Source organism: Misgurnus anguillicaudatus, chromosome 24 (assembly GCF_027580225.2).
Source record: "Misgurnus anguillicaudatus chromosome 24, ASM2758022v2, whole genome shotgun sequence".
In the NCBI taxonomy this organism is placed as follows: domain Eukaryota; kingdom Metazoa; phylum Chordata; class Actinopteri; order Cypriniformes; family Cobitidae; genus Misgurnus; species Misgurnus anguillicaudatus.
In genome coordinates, this window is record NC_073360.2 from 15,877,693 (window position 1) to 15,895,521 (window position 17,829).

The following is a 17,829-nucleotide window of genomic DNA, read 5'->3' on the forward strand; positions in this document are numbered from 1 at the left end:
GATGCTGCTATTATTGTATCCGACCTGTGTCCGAGGCACATGTGAAACTTTTAGTCGGACCTCGGGTTTTCGGATCTAAGTGGACCCGATGAAGACCTCTAGTACAAGGTTTACATAAAAACGAGGAAACAAATGCGTTTGAGGCCAACGATATGTCATGACCACGTACAGAACTCTTATTATTCATCTATGCCTAGCTAAATACAGATTTTTATTTTATGGCCCCTTTAAACTTTTAGTTTCATTTACAGTATATATAAAAGTTCAAGGGGTAGCCTGGTAGGTTATTTATTCCATTATTATTATTTTTCAAATTGAAAACATGGCTTTATATATAGGCGGTTTCATCGGCTCACACGCATTGCCGTGGTTACACGTCTGACCCAAAGTTAACTTCCGGTCTGTGCTTGTTTATCAGCCTGGCTAGCGACTAAACTGACCTCTGAATCAAATACCTAATGGAAATAAAAATGTTTTGTTTTCCGAAAGACAAGGGAGTCAGTGAGCATGGATCACTGCTGTGTGGATTTGGCTGCCAGGCAAGAATTTTTCGATCTGTAAGTTACAGCTAACATTGTACATTAATTTTACACAGTAACGTTAGCTTAGTGTAATGGTTAATATGCTTTAGCTATGATTTGAAGGTAATTTACTGATTATTTAATTAGCTTCTTATCAGAAATAATCTACAATATAGGCACTGTTGAAACCATCTATATGTAAACATTAAGAAAGAAGCAGCAGAATTAAAATAGTGATGTAGATTGTGTGACGTGTACACAGAGATGATGTGATGCCTGTAACCCTCAGGAGTGTGCTGTGTATAGGGCGTATATGAGTGCATGGTGTTGGAGCGACATCAGCAACATCAGCAGCAATGGACAAAGTGGGATCTTTATTTGCATATAAAACAGCCAAATATGTGGTGGCAAAGAATAAAAAAATCGGTATTTTATACAGACTGTTTCAACTCATTGTCCTTGGATATCTAATTGGGTAAGAAAAATATTTACTTAATTTAGTTTAAATAAATTTAAGAAGAACAATACATCATGCACTGTAAAAAAATTCTGTATAAATTACCATATTACTGGGTATTACTGGCAACTAGCTGCCAGTAAATTACTGTAGATTTTACATTTATGTTATTTACTGGCAACAGTTTGTTCAAAGTTAAATGAACATGAAACAGTCTTTATCTTCTACAGTAAGTTACTGGCAACCAGCAGTACAGTGTGTGACTCATCATGATGTATTGCTTATGCAAATCCAATATTTAAACAGGTGGGTGTTCCTGAAAAACAAAAAATACCAAATAACAGATGAAATCATTCAGAGCTCAGTGAAAACAAAAGTTAAAGGATATGCGACCATCACAACATCAGATGGTAAGGAAGAGGTCTGGGGGCCGGAGGACTATGTCATCCCACAACAGGTGAGTCTCAATAGAATGCAACAAAATTTTAAAGTTTGGGTTCGAAATATTTAATTAAATTCTTTATTGCAGTGTAAAAAGGATGTCATCAAAAAGTCAAATTAATATACAGTATGTTGTTATGTTACGTTAACCCATCAGAATAAGTTAAGCAATTTTACCTTTTTGTTAAGTTAATGCAAGTCATCGACAAATTTTAAAATAATAAGTTGAAATGACTTAATAAAACTTAAAATTTAAGGATGCAATTTTTTTTTACAGTGTGTAATGATGACTTTTTGATTAAATCTATTTGCAGGGGGACAATGTTTTCTTTGTAACAACCAATGTTGTAGATACCCCGAACCAAACGCTAGGCTACTGTCCAGAGGTAAGAAAGATCTCTTTTTGTGACATCAGCATCTGCACTTTCAACAACACTTTATCCCAAATACATTTACTTTGATTAAATCGTGCCATATTACTGCTTATTATGAATAAATAATGTTTATTACCTTTTCTATGCATATTACCAAGCAATTATTCTGCACCTATTTTTTGCCTTTAATGCAGACCATTAGGGGGTGGGAGCAATTGCGGTTTCTTGGCTTCATCTAATGTACAATACATTTATGATAAAACATTAAAGGCCTTTTACTTTCCTTTTATAATGTACACTGAATGACATTCATAGGCTTTGTGATTGGAAAACAGTTTGAATGTGGAAAACATGCAATTTCATTACAAATGTTTAGAATTATTCATATCAGACATTTGGTTATAAAACAAAACACATAACCTCCTTTGGAAAAATGAGTTGTGCCCAACACAAAATGTAAGTTTTTACAGGTTAAACAGGTTCACTTGTTACTAACAGTATGTCTTTATTAGAGTCCATTGGCAAGTGGTTTTAATTGCACAGAAGATGCAGACTGCAAACAGAGCAAGTATTCTGGAAACGGTATGATATGAACTTCTCACATTGTACAAAATTGTTGAACTGAGATGTAACATACAGTAAGTTTGACGTTTAATGGTTATTGTGAGAGGGGAAGGGATGTAAATCTATAAATAGGCACTCAAGATTTTAGCCAATCACTTAAGTCATTAATCACTCTATAGCCACAGGAAATGATGACAATCATAATAAACGGCAGTGATTGGCCCGGATTGGCTAATGGAACCACAAAAATGAGCATGGTGACAATCCTTTCTGTAGTGAGCTCTGACATAAAAAGAAAAATATAAACCCATTTTACTTTAACCCTTAAATGCATTAATGTTTCACCAATCATTATCACATATTTGTGATGTGATCTAGGAAAACACATGGTTATTTTTTTGTGCAAAATTTAGGTTTAAATATGATATTACTATATGAAAACAAAAGTTAAAATAAATTATGGTTATCTAAAGGCTGATGGCTGTGATTTTCAGGAACAGAATTTTGAGGAAAAACTGGTTCAAAGAGAGGCAATGAAAATATAAGCACAACTATTAAAGGCACTCTAAGCGAATTCACGTGTTTTAGATCATAAAACATTTTTTTGTTACATACAGCAAACATCTCCTCACTATCTGCTTTCTGCCTGTCAGCTGATCAAATTGTAAAAAACGTGATCTCTGTAGACAGCCCAGACTCCACAAACTGCAATAAAAACAAAGTGGCCAAACCTACTACCAGAAACAATAACAACGTGTTCCAGCCAATAAACGCCACGAAGGATTTGGGGGTGGGGGTTAGGCACGTTCATGACAGCACGGAAGGGAGGGGGAGGAGTTAGCTACGCTCAGTTTGTTTGAAAACAGTTCAAACATCAACAAAAAGTAACGTCACACAGATTCGCTTAGAGCGCCTTTAAGTATTACAAGTAAAAGTCACTTTACTGTGATAATAGAGTTATTATAAAACGGGCATTTCTGGTTCTTCATTCATCTGATTGGTTGAAACGCGTTCTAAACAAGATTTATGAAAATTAACACCACAGTCTTTGATCCTATTTTTAATTTGTCTACAATTGCACAATTAATGCCGATATCCAGATAACTGTCAATATATATTGTCGAGTCATCTCGTCAATAAAGAGAAAACGCTCCCTGAGGAATTTCTACCTCAAATTCATATTTCCGCTATCCACTGGGTGGCGATCTTACCCAACTTAAACACTGACGCATTCACTCAATACTAAAAACACAGTGTATGTAAGTTTTGATCAGGCTCTCAATCTGATCTCTCTGATCAATATTGCTATCCTGAAATCTGACTCTTTTTTTTCTCCTTAGGGATAAAAACTGGCATATGTTTGAACATCACATACAATAATTCTATTGGCATTTGTGAAATATATGGCTGGTGTCCACCTAAAACAAAAGAGCGGTCAGAGTAAGGATATTTTCTTTAACTTTTTACATTTTATTGAAATGCACACAGGTGACAAAATCTGTGAAAACCAGTGGCGGCTGGTGACTTCTTTTTTGAGGGCGCATGATGTGAAGCTCATCACAACATGTATGTAGTTTCAAAATATGTGTTCGGCGCGTCACGTGTCTTGTTAAAATAAGTGCCTGCTGCAGACGCGTCTGAAGGGTTTATGATAAAAGAGACGCTTGCATTTGCCAGATACTCACATAATCTAATTCGTAATCAGAGTTTACTGTTAAGAGAGTGTCTTGCAAGTATTTTGTGACTTTTGACACGTGTGCAGCAGGCACTTATTTTGACAAAACACGTGATGCACATGGTTAACATTACGCAACAAACACATATTTTGAAAACACCAGCAACAAACGTTGACACTCCGAAAACATATTTTGAATTTGCGCCCCTCGGAAGACACCAGCCGCCACTGGTGAAAACACATTTAAAGTCATTTTATCATGATTTACTGTTTACATAATGTAAAACGCAAACCTTCTAATAAGATTCTCAAAATAAGATTCGACTTTAGCCTGGATTTCAAAGGCACAATCAAATATCTCATAAGTAGTTATCCAGCTTATTTCATTTGGCATGCCCTCTTTCTACTCTGTGTGCTATTGTTTCTATATTGTTATATTAGCTATATATCCTTTTTCAGGAAGCCAATGCTGAGTGAAGCTGAAAACTTCATCTTGCAAATAAGGAACGTCATTAGATTTCCCAAGTTTAACTTCTCAAGGTAAGACATTCTCTTTGTATGCAAAGCTAGTAGTAAATATAGTTTCCAAACGGCAATTGAAAGCGATTAATTACATACAAAATAAGTTAGTTTTTGCATAATATATGTGTACTGTGTGTAGATATAAATATATTTAAACACACACCTTTCAGAAAAATTATATATATTGTTTATATTTATATATATTATTTATATACTATATAAAAATATAAATAAACATAATACACATGTAAATATTTCTTAAATACACGTGTGTGTGTTTGTGTGTGTTTGTGTGTGTGTGTGCATAATGCTTACACACAGTACAAACACATATGTTATGCAAAAACATAGTTTTATTTTCTATGCGGTTAAGTGCAATTAATCATTTGCCCGGCACAAATTTTTGCCATTCGGTGGTCATCAAATTAATATAAAAAAATATCAGGGCCTTGAATCAAAAACAGACCCATACAGATTCAGTTCCTGTTTGACTTCAATTGAATTACAAATGTGTCACTTATGACTGGTTTGAATTAGTTTTTATCTCAATTAAAAACTTTTGAACAAGAAGAAAAGAAACGTGGCTAAAATAACATGGCTAAAAACACAGGTTTTAGGAACTTTTGTCTTACTTGAAAATATTTGGACCTATATTTATTGACCATTGATGAAAGCTGTTGAAGGACTTGTGTTGCACAAAATTGTTATTATTATTATTATTATTATTATTATTATTATTATTATTATTATTATTATATTAAGACTCCAAAAATGACACCGTATTCAGGTTCGCTCCGGGCAGTTACTGGGGCAGTACCCTTTAAAAATGTCCTAATATGTACCATTAGGTACCAATATGTACCTCAGTCTAATATGAACTCTTTAGGTGCAAAGCTGTACTTTTTAAAGGGTACTGCCCCACAGTGACAGGTGGGGTAGTACATAGTTTTAACATTGTCTGCAGGAGCCTTTACACCATTAGTGTTTTGGCCACTACGGAGTAAACTTTATGAAAGTAATATATCACTTTTACTAAACTCTAAGATGACCCTTCCATTCTGTATGTCTCAAATAACAATAGTGTTTTTCTTCTCAGTTCAAATTTTAAAGACAAAGATCAGTTAAAGAAATGCTTCTATGATGAAATCAAAGAACCACAATGTCCTGTATTTCGTCTGGGAGATATTGTACACAAAGCTGGGTACAGCTTTCAGGAGATGGCTGTATATGTAAGGATACACTATAAACTCTCAAATATAGGTGCTACATGATGCCATAGAAGAACCATTTTTATCTGTGTGGTTCCATAAAGAACCTTTAACATCTGCAGAGCCTTTCTATTTTAACAAAACGTTCTTTAGACTATAAAAAGGTAAAGAAAGAAATGATTTGTTTAAAAATCCTTGACTGCATGGTTATTTGGGGGATCAAAAATATTCTTCTGTGGCATCACGGTGAAGAACCTGTTGTAAGTGTAAGTGGGATATATACTTTGCTTATGTGTTTATAAATTACGCATGCTTCTCAGTTTTGTCCTAGCCGATGTTAAGCTTATCTCAATTTAATGTTGCCAGGGTGGCTCAATTGCAATTATGGTTGAATGGCAGTGTGATCTTGATAAAGAATGGGATTGCAATCCTCAGTACAGCTTTACCCGTCTGGGCAATTCGCCCACACACGAATTTAAATTCAGGTAAATAATCAACATTTAAACTGCACTTATGTCCCGTTTTCATTTTCTTTTCTGTCGTAGTAATTCACAATTTTATTTTATTTATTTATTTTTACCTGTTACTTTAAGATTAATTTTGATGTGTGTAAAGAGCTTAAAATTATTATTTGTTATCTTGAAAAAGCCAACATCGCCATAAATCAATGTGTTTATCCCACTATGGTAAAATGCTTAGGGATTTTGTATGGAACATTACAACATCACAATGTCATTGAAACAAGGGGGTGGGCTCATTTCAGTCTCTCAGGATCATCATGGATCTATCAAGTCACGCCCTAGCCACCATTTAGAGCACCCTAGAAACAAGTTTCATAGACTTTTATTTTAAAGGGAAATCTTTGGATAGAATTGTACAGAGACAAGAATGTTGGCTTGTTTGTCTCCGGCCACCAAACAGACAATCACAAATCACCTTCACCACTTCCTACCCAACCTTCCAACCCTCAACACTGCTGAGCATCCAAGCAACCACAACTCCAACAGTTATATATTCAAATCTGAATGTCATAGAGACATTGAGTTTGGTCTATATCTGGCAAGCTGCCTTCCCTGCTGAAAAAAACCAGCATACCAGCAAGACCAGCATATGTTGTGTTTTGGTGCTGGTTTGCAAGTGAACACCAGCTAAACCAGCATTAAACCAGCATCAGGACCAGCATTAGCACCAGCTAAACCAGCAACAAACCAGCATTAGCACCAGCTAAACCAGCATTAGCACCAGCATCCCATGCTGGTCATACCAGCATATGTTATGTTTTGATGCTGGTATGCTGTGACCACCAGCTAAACCAGCATAGAACAGCATAATTCCCATGCTGGTCCATGCTCGTGTTTTCAGCAGGGTTTGGAGTACATTGGCAGCAACCAAGCCACTGCTTAGCAACCAAAGACAGTACCCTAGCAACCGTTTTACAAGACCTATATGTCTGCATCAGAACATCAAAGAGACATGGGCTCTTTTAATTCATGTCAAGAAACAGCACTATATCAACACGCTATGCATGTTAGCAGTGAATAGCAACATGCTAATTTGTGATTAATCATGCTAGCTTCTTGGTAAATCATGTTAGCTTCATGCTAAATCCTGTTAGCTTTATGTAAAATTAAGCAAACTTCATGCTAAATCATACTAGCCAGCCCAGCTTTATGTTAAATCATGTTAGTTTTATTCTATATCATGCTAGTTTTAGGCTTGTTTCATGTTTAATCTTGCTAGCTTTCTTCAGAGTTACAACTTTTTAAACAATTTTAAACTTGTGGACTCAAGCCACCATAAAGTTTGTCCTAAAACTATACTATCTAGTTATTATTATTATTATGCTATTAACTTTCTTAGACATTTGTCTTTTCAGATATGTTCACTATTTCACAGATGCTCATGGAAGGAAATACAGAACACATTATAGTGTGTCTGGAATTCATTTTCACGTCATGGTTTTCGGAATGGTATGCTATCTAAATACTAATGATGTAACAAGAAAAATAAAAAATATTTCAATTTTTTTATTATTTTTCTTTCCAGGCAGGAATGTTTGGTATTATTCCTACCATTGTCAACTTAGGCTCAGGTCTCGCTTTTATGGGTGCTGTGAGTATGAATAGTTTATATTTAGAGAATTATTAAAAGTGTCCCTGTGCAAGTGTATTATTGATCTCTGTTTGTTTGTATAATGCTATTAATAGTACCTTAAGAGCTGACTGCAGCTACACAATGTTTTCAAACGAAGCCATTGTAATAAATAAAACTTCAAAATTAATGTCTACCTAAATTCCTAATTCTAAAATCAAAAATGCTAAAACAAAATCTTATAATCACAAGTTAATAACTGATAAAAATATTATTTTCCAGGGTGCTTATATCTGTGACATAATACTACTGCACATGATAAAGAAACGCACTCTTTATAGAGTGTTGAAATTTGAGACCGTGAAAAAGTACGGAAGTATGCATGCTACCCATGTACTTGAATTGTTGTTTTTGTGAAGGATTATTTTTTTATCAAATTTCGGTATTTAAAATGCATTAATAACCCTTTATTATTGTTTATCTTCATAGGAATGACAAGAGCATAGTGAAAAGTGTATAACATGTGTCAGCCTGATCTCATGAGAATTTGTACCTATTTTACAAGTTGGCTAATTTATATGAATTTGTAAGTTAATCATGCAAAAACATATAATTTTATCATGAAAAAAAATTATAGTGAAACTCCACCCCTAGACCCAACGTCAAAGGAGTAAAGCCAAATCATACAAAATGTCTGGTCGTAAGAATTAGTACAAATTGCAACCTCAAAATACATATGAATTGTCATGAGATAGCATTGAACGTGTTCATATTTATTAATGATAATTACAGTGGTTAAATATTTATTTAAAAAACTGCATGTAACTGTTGACTGTATGCATGCTAAGTATAAGGAATTACAATGTGTACCTAGTAAAGTACTTTTGAAATAGTCAGAACAATAAACATTAGTCCAAAAAACTACTTTTGTGTACTTTACATGAAAACCAGTAAAAATAAAACCACCACATCATTTCGATTATAAATATTTACATTGCCAATTTTACTATACTTAGAACTAATGAACATGCCTATATTAAATCAAAATCTAGAAAAACATGTGTCATATATTAGATAATGTCATTTCATTTATACTAGATAATGTCATACATATCCATCAGCTGTTTTTCCATGATAAATTCAATGAAACAATTCAAAATGGATTTTTTTTCATATCAAATCAGACTTGACACAGCAGTTCACAATCATATATTTGAATGTATTGTTCTGTATTGTATTGTATTTACGTCAATCTAAAAAAATAATGTTTAAGAGTATGACTACTTTATATAAAGTACGTAAATAAAGAGTTTGTGAAAACCCAGCTGAAGTCATTTTTTACTGTTTTCTACGTAAAATCATCCTATGTAATGTAAAGAACATTCTGTAAAAAATATCACCTTGATCTCTTTAAAGGTGCAGTGTGTAGGTTTTAGTGGCATCTAGCAGTGAGATTGTGAATTGCAACCAGCGACTCAGTCCACCCATAGATATGTAATGTCAGGATTTGGTAGGAGAATGAACGCAGCGCAGACACGGATACAATAACACTAAAGACTTTATTAAATAACAGAAAAACAAAAACCCACGATGGGGTAAACAAGACAAAACAAGATATAAAGTAATGACAGGTAAACACTTGTACAAAACTAGACTAACTTCACAAAACAAAGAACACTAGACTAGGCTTTTACTTGACATATACTTGATTCAGTACTCACAGGGAAACAGCACAAAACGAACCCGTACAAGACACCAAACACAAGGACTGTAAAAAGTGAAAACTTAATGACACACATCTGAAAGAATCATGTGTAAGGGATCGGGGAAAAAGTGACGAGACCCGGGGAATGTGTGGTCAGAATAAACCAATACTAAAACCACGCATCTCCCACATAAAACGTTGTACTGTCAGAACCCTGCCATGCTGACTAGATCTAAATACAATCAAGTGTCTGGCAGGATCCTGAGATATAATAAAGGCTAGATGTCTCACTGCATTGCTGGAGGTCGACGTCCGCACCTGGCGGCCATCTTACCTCAGACAGCTAGCTCACTCGTAGCATTGTGCTTTAATGCTGCATGTACTTTTAAAGGACCATAACTTGCTCAGTTTTCTACTGATTTTCAAACGATTTGGTTTGTTATAAACATCAGAGATGTACCTATGACACTGCATATTTTTGAATAATTTTCATGAAACATGTTAAAGCATCCCGTCGAATTATAGCCCCGTTGATAACGTTTGTATGAAAACAAACCATTTGAAAATCGGTAAAAATTGCTACGAATGAGCGAGCTGTCTGAGGTAAGATGGCCGCCAGGTGATGACGTTAGAGACTCCGCAGTAAGACATCTATAGCCTTTATTATACATATCTATGAGTCCACAATTCAGCGAGCAAAGAGAAGCTACAGTAGCCGCCAAACATGTTGCCATCTTAGACAAAATACAGTAGTAACAAAGCGCACTCTGTAGAGCTGTTTGTTCAATTTGGGGCTACTGTAGAAACACGGCGGCACAAAATGCTGACTTCCATGTCAGGAGACCCACGATGTATGAAGATAAAAACGTCTCTTTCTAAGGTAATAAACACATAACAGTTCAGTCTTTATACACCACTGATAATATAGATATGTATATTATATTGCATTTCTGTCTTAAGATTCTTTTTAAAGTTACACACTGCACCTTTAATACTGACTAAGGTCATGTTTAAGATTGAAATCAATATAAAATCAATATTTAAAATCAAACTTTGATGCTACTTATCTCATATTTAGATTATAAGACTTTAGTCTGGATTTCAAGTTGACATGCTTATCATGATCCTCTCGGTTCAGTGTGAAGCTTTTACAGTTCTCACCTGTAGTTACATTTGCAAGTCCTGTCACACTTTATAGCAGGTGAAAGCACTTTATAGCTTTATAGATGTGCATACGAGCAGCAATGGCACTACAGTCCCTCTTTAATTATAGCACCGTCAAATATATGGTCGCCAAAAATAAGAAAGTTGGAGTTTTATATCGAATATTTCAGCTTACTGTCATTGGATATCTAATCGGGTAAGTAAGATATCTTACCCATATAAAATATCTTATCTAGAAGTAGGTTAAGTTTAATGTTTACATGATTTTCAAATTGAATGGCATGATATGTTTTTACACAAAGTTTCAAGGCTGTTACAGAAAGGATATAGTTTCAGACTCTTCTGTTTTCATGTTTTAATCATGCGTTTTATAAACAGGTGGGTGTTTGTGATAAAGAAAGGATATCAGGCTATAGATGAAACGATTGATAGCTCTGTAGTTACGAAAGTTAAAGGGGTTGCACTCACAAACACAACAGGTACAGGTGTACACCTGTGGGGACCAGAGGACTATGTTATACCACAACAGGTAAGTCTCTGTTACATTTTGGGATATTTTGGATAATTAATAATAATATTAAGCATTCTAATAATCATTAGCTTTGTTATATTGGATGTATATTGGTTTATTTCGCTTTCAGGGTGAGCGTGTCCTTTTCATAACAACCAATTTTATAGAGACTCCAAACCAAAAATTAGGCACCTGTTCTGAGGTACAACAACTGTTGATTTATATTTACGTCACTTTTATAAAACTTGTCAGTCTTACTTATTTTTTTCCCAAATATATAAGCCAAAAATGTGTGCTCGAAACGTTTACTCTATGTTTGTGTTTTTCTTTAGAGCTCCAAAGTATTGGATGCTATTTGCACTAAGAATGAAGACTGCACAGAGGGAGAGGCTTTTCAGATCGGCAATGGGATAAATTTAACTTGAAACTTTTTACATTGTTCAAACATTTTTAGTGAGATGTAAAAAATTTAATTTGTTAATTTATAATCTGAAATAAAAAAAAAATGCAAATTCTATGCCCCCCCTTGCATGTCACAGATAACTTCTATTAGATAGCTCTGTTTGTGTTGTCTGTAGGTAGTTTTCACTTTGGATAAACACTGCCTTGCATAAACGCAAAGCAAATATTATAGCCACCTTATCTTATGAGAGGAGAACAAAGTTCACTGACCAGACTGTGTAAACGAATGTTGGCTGTTGGGTTAAAACCCCCTAATTAGTTTTTATTATCCTCCTCAGGGATACAGACTGGCGTATGTTTGAAAAACAGCAGAAATCCTACTGGCACTTGTGAAATATATGGCTGGTGTCCCATTGAAAACAGCCAACGGCCTGAGTAAAGAGCTTTTTCTATCACTCCCACAAGTTTTGTTTGAAAACACACCCCTAGGTGGCAGTAAAGAATATTAGAAAGAAAAATATTTAAATAATAGCCATGAATGAGAGTCAACTACACTGTAAAAAAATCGTTTTTACGGTAAAAAAACTGACAGCTGTGGTTGCCAGAAAACTTTAACAACTGTACAAATATGGTGCCATTTGTTTCATTACAGCAAAGTGTATTTTTCATGGTAAGGTTTCGTAAACTTTACAATTCTTATTTCATTAACTGATATGTGTGTCTGTTAATATAAATCTGCTTTGTACTTAATAACATACAGCGTACCACCATAACACAGGTGGTAAAGCGGACGGACACATCCTGAATCACAATTTATCACAAGGCGCCTAAAGGGCAGGCCCAGACAGGGCTTAAGTCTAGTCCCAGACTAAGGGGCTGTCCACACGGAGACGCGTATCACTGTATACTGTAAATTTGTTATCGTATTGGCGTTTCATCCACACGGATCCGGCGTTTTGGGAGACTGAATCCGCTATTTTTTGAAACCGGGTACTAAAGTGGATAAATCTGAAACCGACACCCTTGCGGTTTCGTCTGTACAGCCAATCCGTATATTTTGTGAAGCGAAAACGTCATCACATCACGTGTCGGAAGCGTCACACGTAACAGCAACAACAATAACGGCGAACTAGGTGATTGTGTTCGTGCTAGAAGCTACTAAAGCCTACTAGCTTTATTACAGAAAAATCTATTGCTTCTACGCAATTGTGGTGACCAACAAGCGATAATGGACAACACCATACGTTGGTTATGCGCATGCTCAAAGTCTTCTTCTCCGTGTATAGTGTATATCTGTGGCAGAATTACAGCGCCCCATACTGGTCCGGCATATATACTACACCGCTTTCAGTCGGTTTCAGGTTTACGGATTATTTTTTTAGAGCAAGGGAAAAAAATTATCGGATAGGGAATGCACCGGCTTCGTGTGGACATAGCCTAAAATGCATGTTTGAGCTGTCTTAACTAAAAACAGCCTGCACTCACAAATCTTAAAATATCAGTGTTGTTTTTTGTAAGGTATGTTTGTAAAAAATGTCCTGGATTTATCTAAACCCTGTCCGGGAAACTGACCTATAAGAGTAACATAAAACACCCTACTGTACACTAACCTTAAGGATTATTAGGAACACCTGTTCAATTTCTCATTTATGCAATTATCTAATCAACCAATCACAAGGAAGTTGCTGCAATGCATTTAGGGGTGTGGTCCTGGTCAAGACAATCCCCTGAACTCCAAACTGAATGTCAGAATGGGAAAAAAAGGTGTTTTAAGCAATTTTATTTTTACATTCAGATGGTAGAGTCAGAATTTGGCTTAAACAGAATGAGAACATGGATCCATCATGCCTTGTTACCACTGTGCAGGCTGGTGGTGGTGGTGTAATGGTGTGGGGATGTTTTCTTGGCACACTTTAGGCCCCTTAGTGCCAATGAGCATTGTTTAAATGCCACGGCCTACCTGAGCATTGTTTCTGACCATGTCCATTCCTTTATGACCACCATGTACCCATCCTCTGATAGCTACTTCCAGCAGGATAATGCACCATGTCACAAAGCTTGAATCATTTCAAATTGGTTTCTTGAACATGACAATGAGTTCACTGTACTAAAATGGCCCCCACAGTCACCAGATCTCAACCCAATAGTGCATCTTTGGGATGTGGTGAAACGGGAGCTTCGTGCCCTGGATGTGCATCCCACAAATCTCCATCAACTGCAAGATGCTATCCTATCAATATGGGCCAACATTGTTGAATCAATACCACGTAGAATTAAGGCAGTTCTGAAGGCGAAAGGGGGTTAAACACAGTATTAGTATGGTGTTCCTAATAATCCTTTAGGTGAGTGTATGTAACTGGTAAAAATATATGAGGAAACTTAATTATTTAAATAAAATATCAAATGTGGTGTAGGGAATTGTGGGAACATACTTTTACTGTTTTTACTCATATTACTGTTACTTCATGTTTATAATCTTGTATTTATAATTTCAACAATATTTTACAGTAAAAGTGCATGTATAATCCATTTAAATAAATAGAAATAGAGATTTTTTACATAAAATATATAATTCATACCTTTTACTTTCAAAAACAACACAGTTAACTTTATTTTACCTTAAAATTAAATTTAATGTTTTGTTAACCCTATTGCAGATTTTAACTGTGTATGTCTATATGGGTCATACCATTTTTTCTTCTATTAAAATTACTATTTTTTTTTACAGTGTATACAATATATAACATTATAGTTCAGGGTATCATATACTGCTTAAACATATAGCAGATTCACATCTGAAATGTCTTTTTTAGGGTTCCATTGCTGACTAAAGCTGAAAATTTCACCTTGTACATAAAGAACTTCATCAGATTTTCCAAGTTTAACTTCTCAAAGTAAGACCTGCACTGATGTATGCAAGTTCTTGAGTAATCACTAAAATGTCATTCTAACAGTATTGTCTGAATATTTTTCCTCTAAGGTCAAATGTTTTAGAGACACATAATGAAACCTACCTAAAGACCTGCTTGTATGACAAGATTCATCATCCATACTGTCCTATATTTCGGTTGGGTGATGTTGTACAAAAAGCTGGACACAATTTTCAGGATATGGCTGTGCTGGTAAGGATACTGGTCATCTTTTAATATTCATGGTGTATTATTTAAAAATGATCTCACTGTACATTACTGCTCTGTATCATCGTATAATGCCAGGGTGGTTCAATTGGGATTCTTATTGAATGGCGCTGTGATCTTGATAAAGGATATTCAAAATGTCATCCACAATACAGCTTTACAAGTATGGAAACCTGCACAACAACCAGCTCAGTCGCGGCCGGATATAACTTCAGGTAACCAAACAATATAATTATTTTAGTGCTCTGTAATCAACTCTTTCCTATGAAACAAACTGTAACTCTATAACTTCTTTATTCAGATATGCTCGCTATTTTAAAAATGCTGATGGAGAGGTCCACAGGACTTTATATAAAGTGTATGGAATTCATATCGACATCATTGTTTATGGAACGGTATGAAGCAGTGTCTGTCTATATGTATATATTATGTCAAATGTACAGTGTAGTTCTGGAATAAAAGTTGTTATTCCAGAAATTGTTAAAGGTGCAGTATGTAAATTTTAGCAGCATCTAGTGGTGAGGTTGCGAATTGCAATCAACGACTTAGTCCACTGCTCACCCCTTGCTTTTGAAACATAGAGAAGCTACGGTAGCTGCCACCGGACAAACATGTCATCGTTGGAGACAACTTAGTAAAAAAAATTGTCCGTTAAGGGCTTCTGTAGAAACATGGCGGCACAAAATGGCAACTTCCATGTAAGGGGACCATCTTTGTATGTAGATAAAAAGGTCTCGTTCTAAGGTAATAAACACATAACGGTTCATTATGAAAGGTCTTTATACACCCCTGATAATATAGTTTTGTATATTATTTTGCATTTCTGTCAAGAGATCCTTCTAAAAATTACACACTGCACCTTTAATGGAAACCAGTTCAAATTTAAATTACAAGCATGATTCAGACTTTTGAACCACATTGCCTCTAAATCTTGTCTTTTTCAGGCAGGAATGTTCAATATCATTCCCACTGTTATCAACATAGGCTCAGGTCTTGCTTTAATGGGTGCTGTAAGTATGACTGACTATCACTTGCGTCTTAACTGCCATTGCTTTTATATGCATAGATATTTTTTATTATTTGTCCCCAGGGCATGACCATCTGCGACATTATACTACTGTACTTAATAAAACAGAGCACACTGTACAGGGAGAAGAAATTTGAGACAGTAAGCAGGTACTTTGTTAAACTGTATACAAAAACTTTTATTAGATCAGGGCTTCTTAAACTGACGTTTAGGGACCCCTGGTGGTCTGCAATGCATAGCCAGGGGATCCATGAAATAATATATAAATATTATAAAAACTATGTTTTATTAAAAGCATATTTATATTTATACCACGGGTCTGTTGAATGCTGCATTCTGATTGGCTGAGAAATGTTCTATGGGTGTTGATTATTTTTCTGTAAACCGCACACCTATCTTTTCAAATGTCTTAAAAATAGGCACCAGAGCAATGTTTGTGGTAACCGTGGTATAAGCGGAATAATTGACCCGGTCCTTTGAATTATTTGAAAATAATGCACACCTGCGGTGTAACCGCACTCCGCTTCGCGTCGTGCCGCATTACCACTTTGGTGTGCATTATTTTCTTATAATTCAATGGCCCATCGTCAATTATTCCTCACATATAATATTATATACATATATTTAGATATTGTATTGAGAACATTGACGGAGGTTGGAGCACTTAAACTTGGTTTAATAAAATTATGCCTTGCTACTGTTGATTTTTAAAAGCGTTTGAGAAGTATACACGTTGTTGTGTCTATATACGATTTGAACAAAATCGACATCTGTTTGAAAGTACAAATAAAGTGGTATTAACATGATTCAAATTGAAATGTGTTCTTGTGTATCATTATGAAACATGTCGAAAGTATTTTATGTTTGAAATATGTACAGCACAAATAGTTCAACAGTACAACATGTGTTACGTGTGAGCCTCAAAAAAGCTTGAGAAGCCCTGCATTAGATTATAAAGAGTAAATCTGGTTATTTACAAAAGTCACATGGTCAGTACATGAAAATGCAAGAGTACTTACCTTCATCTTACCTGTATCTCCTTAGGAAAGACATCAGATTAGAGAAACAGAAACTGGAAAAGCCATCACAGCAGGACATGCTTATGTCTCCAATAACAACTGATTAGTAGTGACGAAATAGAGAAACTCCACAAACACAACACTGATGTAATTCTTTCTTTTTTATTAGTAGTATTCCAGTAAGTGCTGTAAGACTTTATAATAAGCATTTTCTTTTCGTTTACAAATTGTGAAACAATAAATGACTAACAAAAAATGAGAGAATCTGTACACCTAATTTCTTTGGTTATTATTGGGCTAATATTTAACACAGGACTGTTCATTTAGATGTCGTGACCCTGAATGTAAAATAAAGTCATATGGGCGTCGGAACCATTATATGTGGATAGGTCAAGACCCACCCACTTTTTATGACCAATGATATTGGTCCCACTCACTTTTTCTCACATTTAGTATTTTGCTTTCGATACCCATGTTTGTGATTAACTATTTTGTACATAAAATCATCCTACATAATGTAAAGAACATTCTGTAAAAAAAACGTAATATCTTTAAAAATTGACTGAGTAAGGTCATGACAAAATTGAAATTATTCTGAAATCAGAGTGAAAACAAACTTTGATGCTCCTCATCTCATAATTGGATTTTGAGACAGAGAACGGGAAACAGCCCCATAATATACCAACACAATCGCATGGCAATTCTTATTTTACATTTTTACATATTTTACGAGGTGGCTAATTTATATTTACTTGACCACATTCGTAAGTTTTTGTAAAAAAAAACATAATTTAAACATCATTAGTTTTTCCTACACTGTAAAAATTTTAGTTTTTAAGTAATTAAAAAGTAAATTAAGTATTTTACTTTAACTTAACAAATGAAGTTAAATAATATCAACTCCTATGGAAACCCATTTCTGCCACATAAGAAAAAAATCCTGATCTGGTAAATCATAATTGAAAATTGACTGTCAAAATTATATGATAAAAAGTTAAACTTTAAGGGGCG

At 34.9% G+C, this 17,829-nt stretch overlaps 2 protein-coding genes across 3 annotated transcripts; both read left to right on the forward strand.

The window, feature by feature from the left end:
* Positions 1–159: 159 nt before the first annotated feature.
* Positions 160–8,882, forward strand: LOC129437816 (P2X purinoceptor 5). 2 transcript variants are annotated; one of them, XM_055196137.2, is made up of 13 exons: positions 160–557; positions 811–996; positions 1,285–1,435; positions 1,734–1,805; positions 2,306–2,375; positions 3,698–3,797; positions 4,492–4,572; positions 5,651–5,783; positions 6,129–6,247; positions 7,639–7,732; positions 7,809–7,874; positions 8,136–8,229; positions 8,343–8,882. In XM_055196137.2, the coding sequence occupies exons 2-13, from the start codon at positions 878–880 to the stop codon at positions 8,357–8,359; spliced, it is 1,116 nt and encodes a 371-aa protein (XP_055052112.1). In that variant the 5' UTR covers positions 160–557; positions 811–877; the 3' UTR covers positions 8,360–8,882. The 2 variants fall into 2 exon arrangements, with proteins under 2 accessions (XP_055052112.1, XP_055052111.2); XM_055196136.2 differs by having other exon boundaries at positions 164–557; positions 8,136–8,221.
* Positions 8,883–10,643: 1,761 nt separating this feature from the next.
* LOC129437814 (P2X purinoceptor 5) lies at positions 10,644–17,088 on the forward strand. Its single transcript, XM_073863262.1, has 12 exons — positions 10,644–10,918; positions 11,101–11,251; positions 11,364–11,435; positions 11,566–11,640; positions 11,973–12,070; positions 14,449–14,529; positions 14,616–14,757; positions 14,851–14,987; positions 15,074–15,167; positions 15,717–15,782; positions 15,863–15,948; positions 16,844–17,088. Exons 1-12 carry the CDS (start codon positions 10,785–10,787, stop codon positions 16,923–16,925), a joined length of 1,218 nt encoding a protein of 405 aa, XP_073719363.1. The 5' UTR covers positions 10,644–10,784; the 3' UTR covers positions 16,926–17,088.
* Positions 17,089–17,829: the final 741 nt, after the last annotated feature.

Excerpts from the sequence above, each read along its gene's own strand:
- LOC129437816 (XM_055196136.2), top strand. The coding sequence starts at position 878 with ATGGACAAAGTGGGATCTTTATTTGCATATAAAACAGCCAAATATGTG. Across the intron at positions 1,806-2,305 it reads CGCTAGGCTACTGTCCAGAG|AGTCCATTGGCAAGTGGTTT; the intron begins GTAAGAAAGATC and ends TGTCTTTATTAG. Across the intron at positions 5,784-6,128 it reads TTCAGGAGATGGCTGTATAT|GGTGGCTCAATTGCAATTAT; the intron begins GTAAGGATACAC and ends TAATGTTGCCAG.
- LOC129437814 (XM_073863262.1), top strand. The coding sequence starts at position 10,785 with ATGTGCATACGAGCAGCAATGGCACTACAGTCCCTCTTTAATTATAGC. Across the intron at positions 15,168-15,716 it reads ACATCATTGTTTATGGAACG|GCAGGAATGTTCAATATCAT; the intron begins GTATGAAGCAGT and ends TGTCTTTTTCAG. Across the intron at positions 15,949-16,843 it reads AAATTTGAGACAGTAAGCAG|GAAAGACATCAGATTAGAGA; the intron begins GTACTTTGTTAA and ends GTATCTCCTTAG.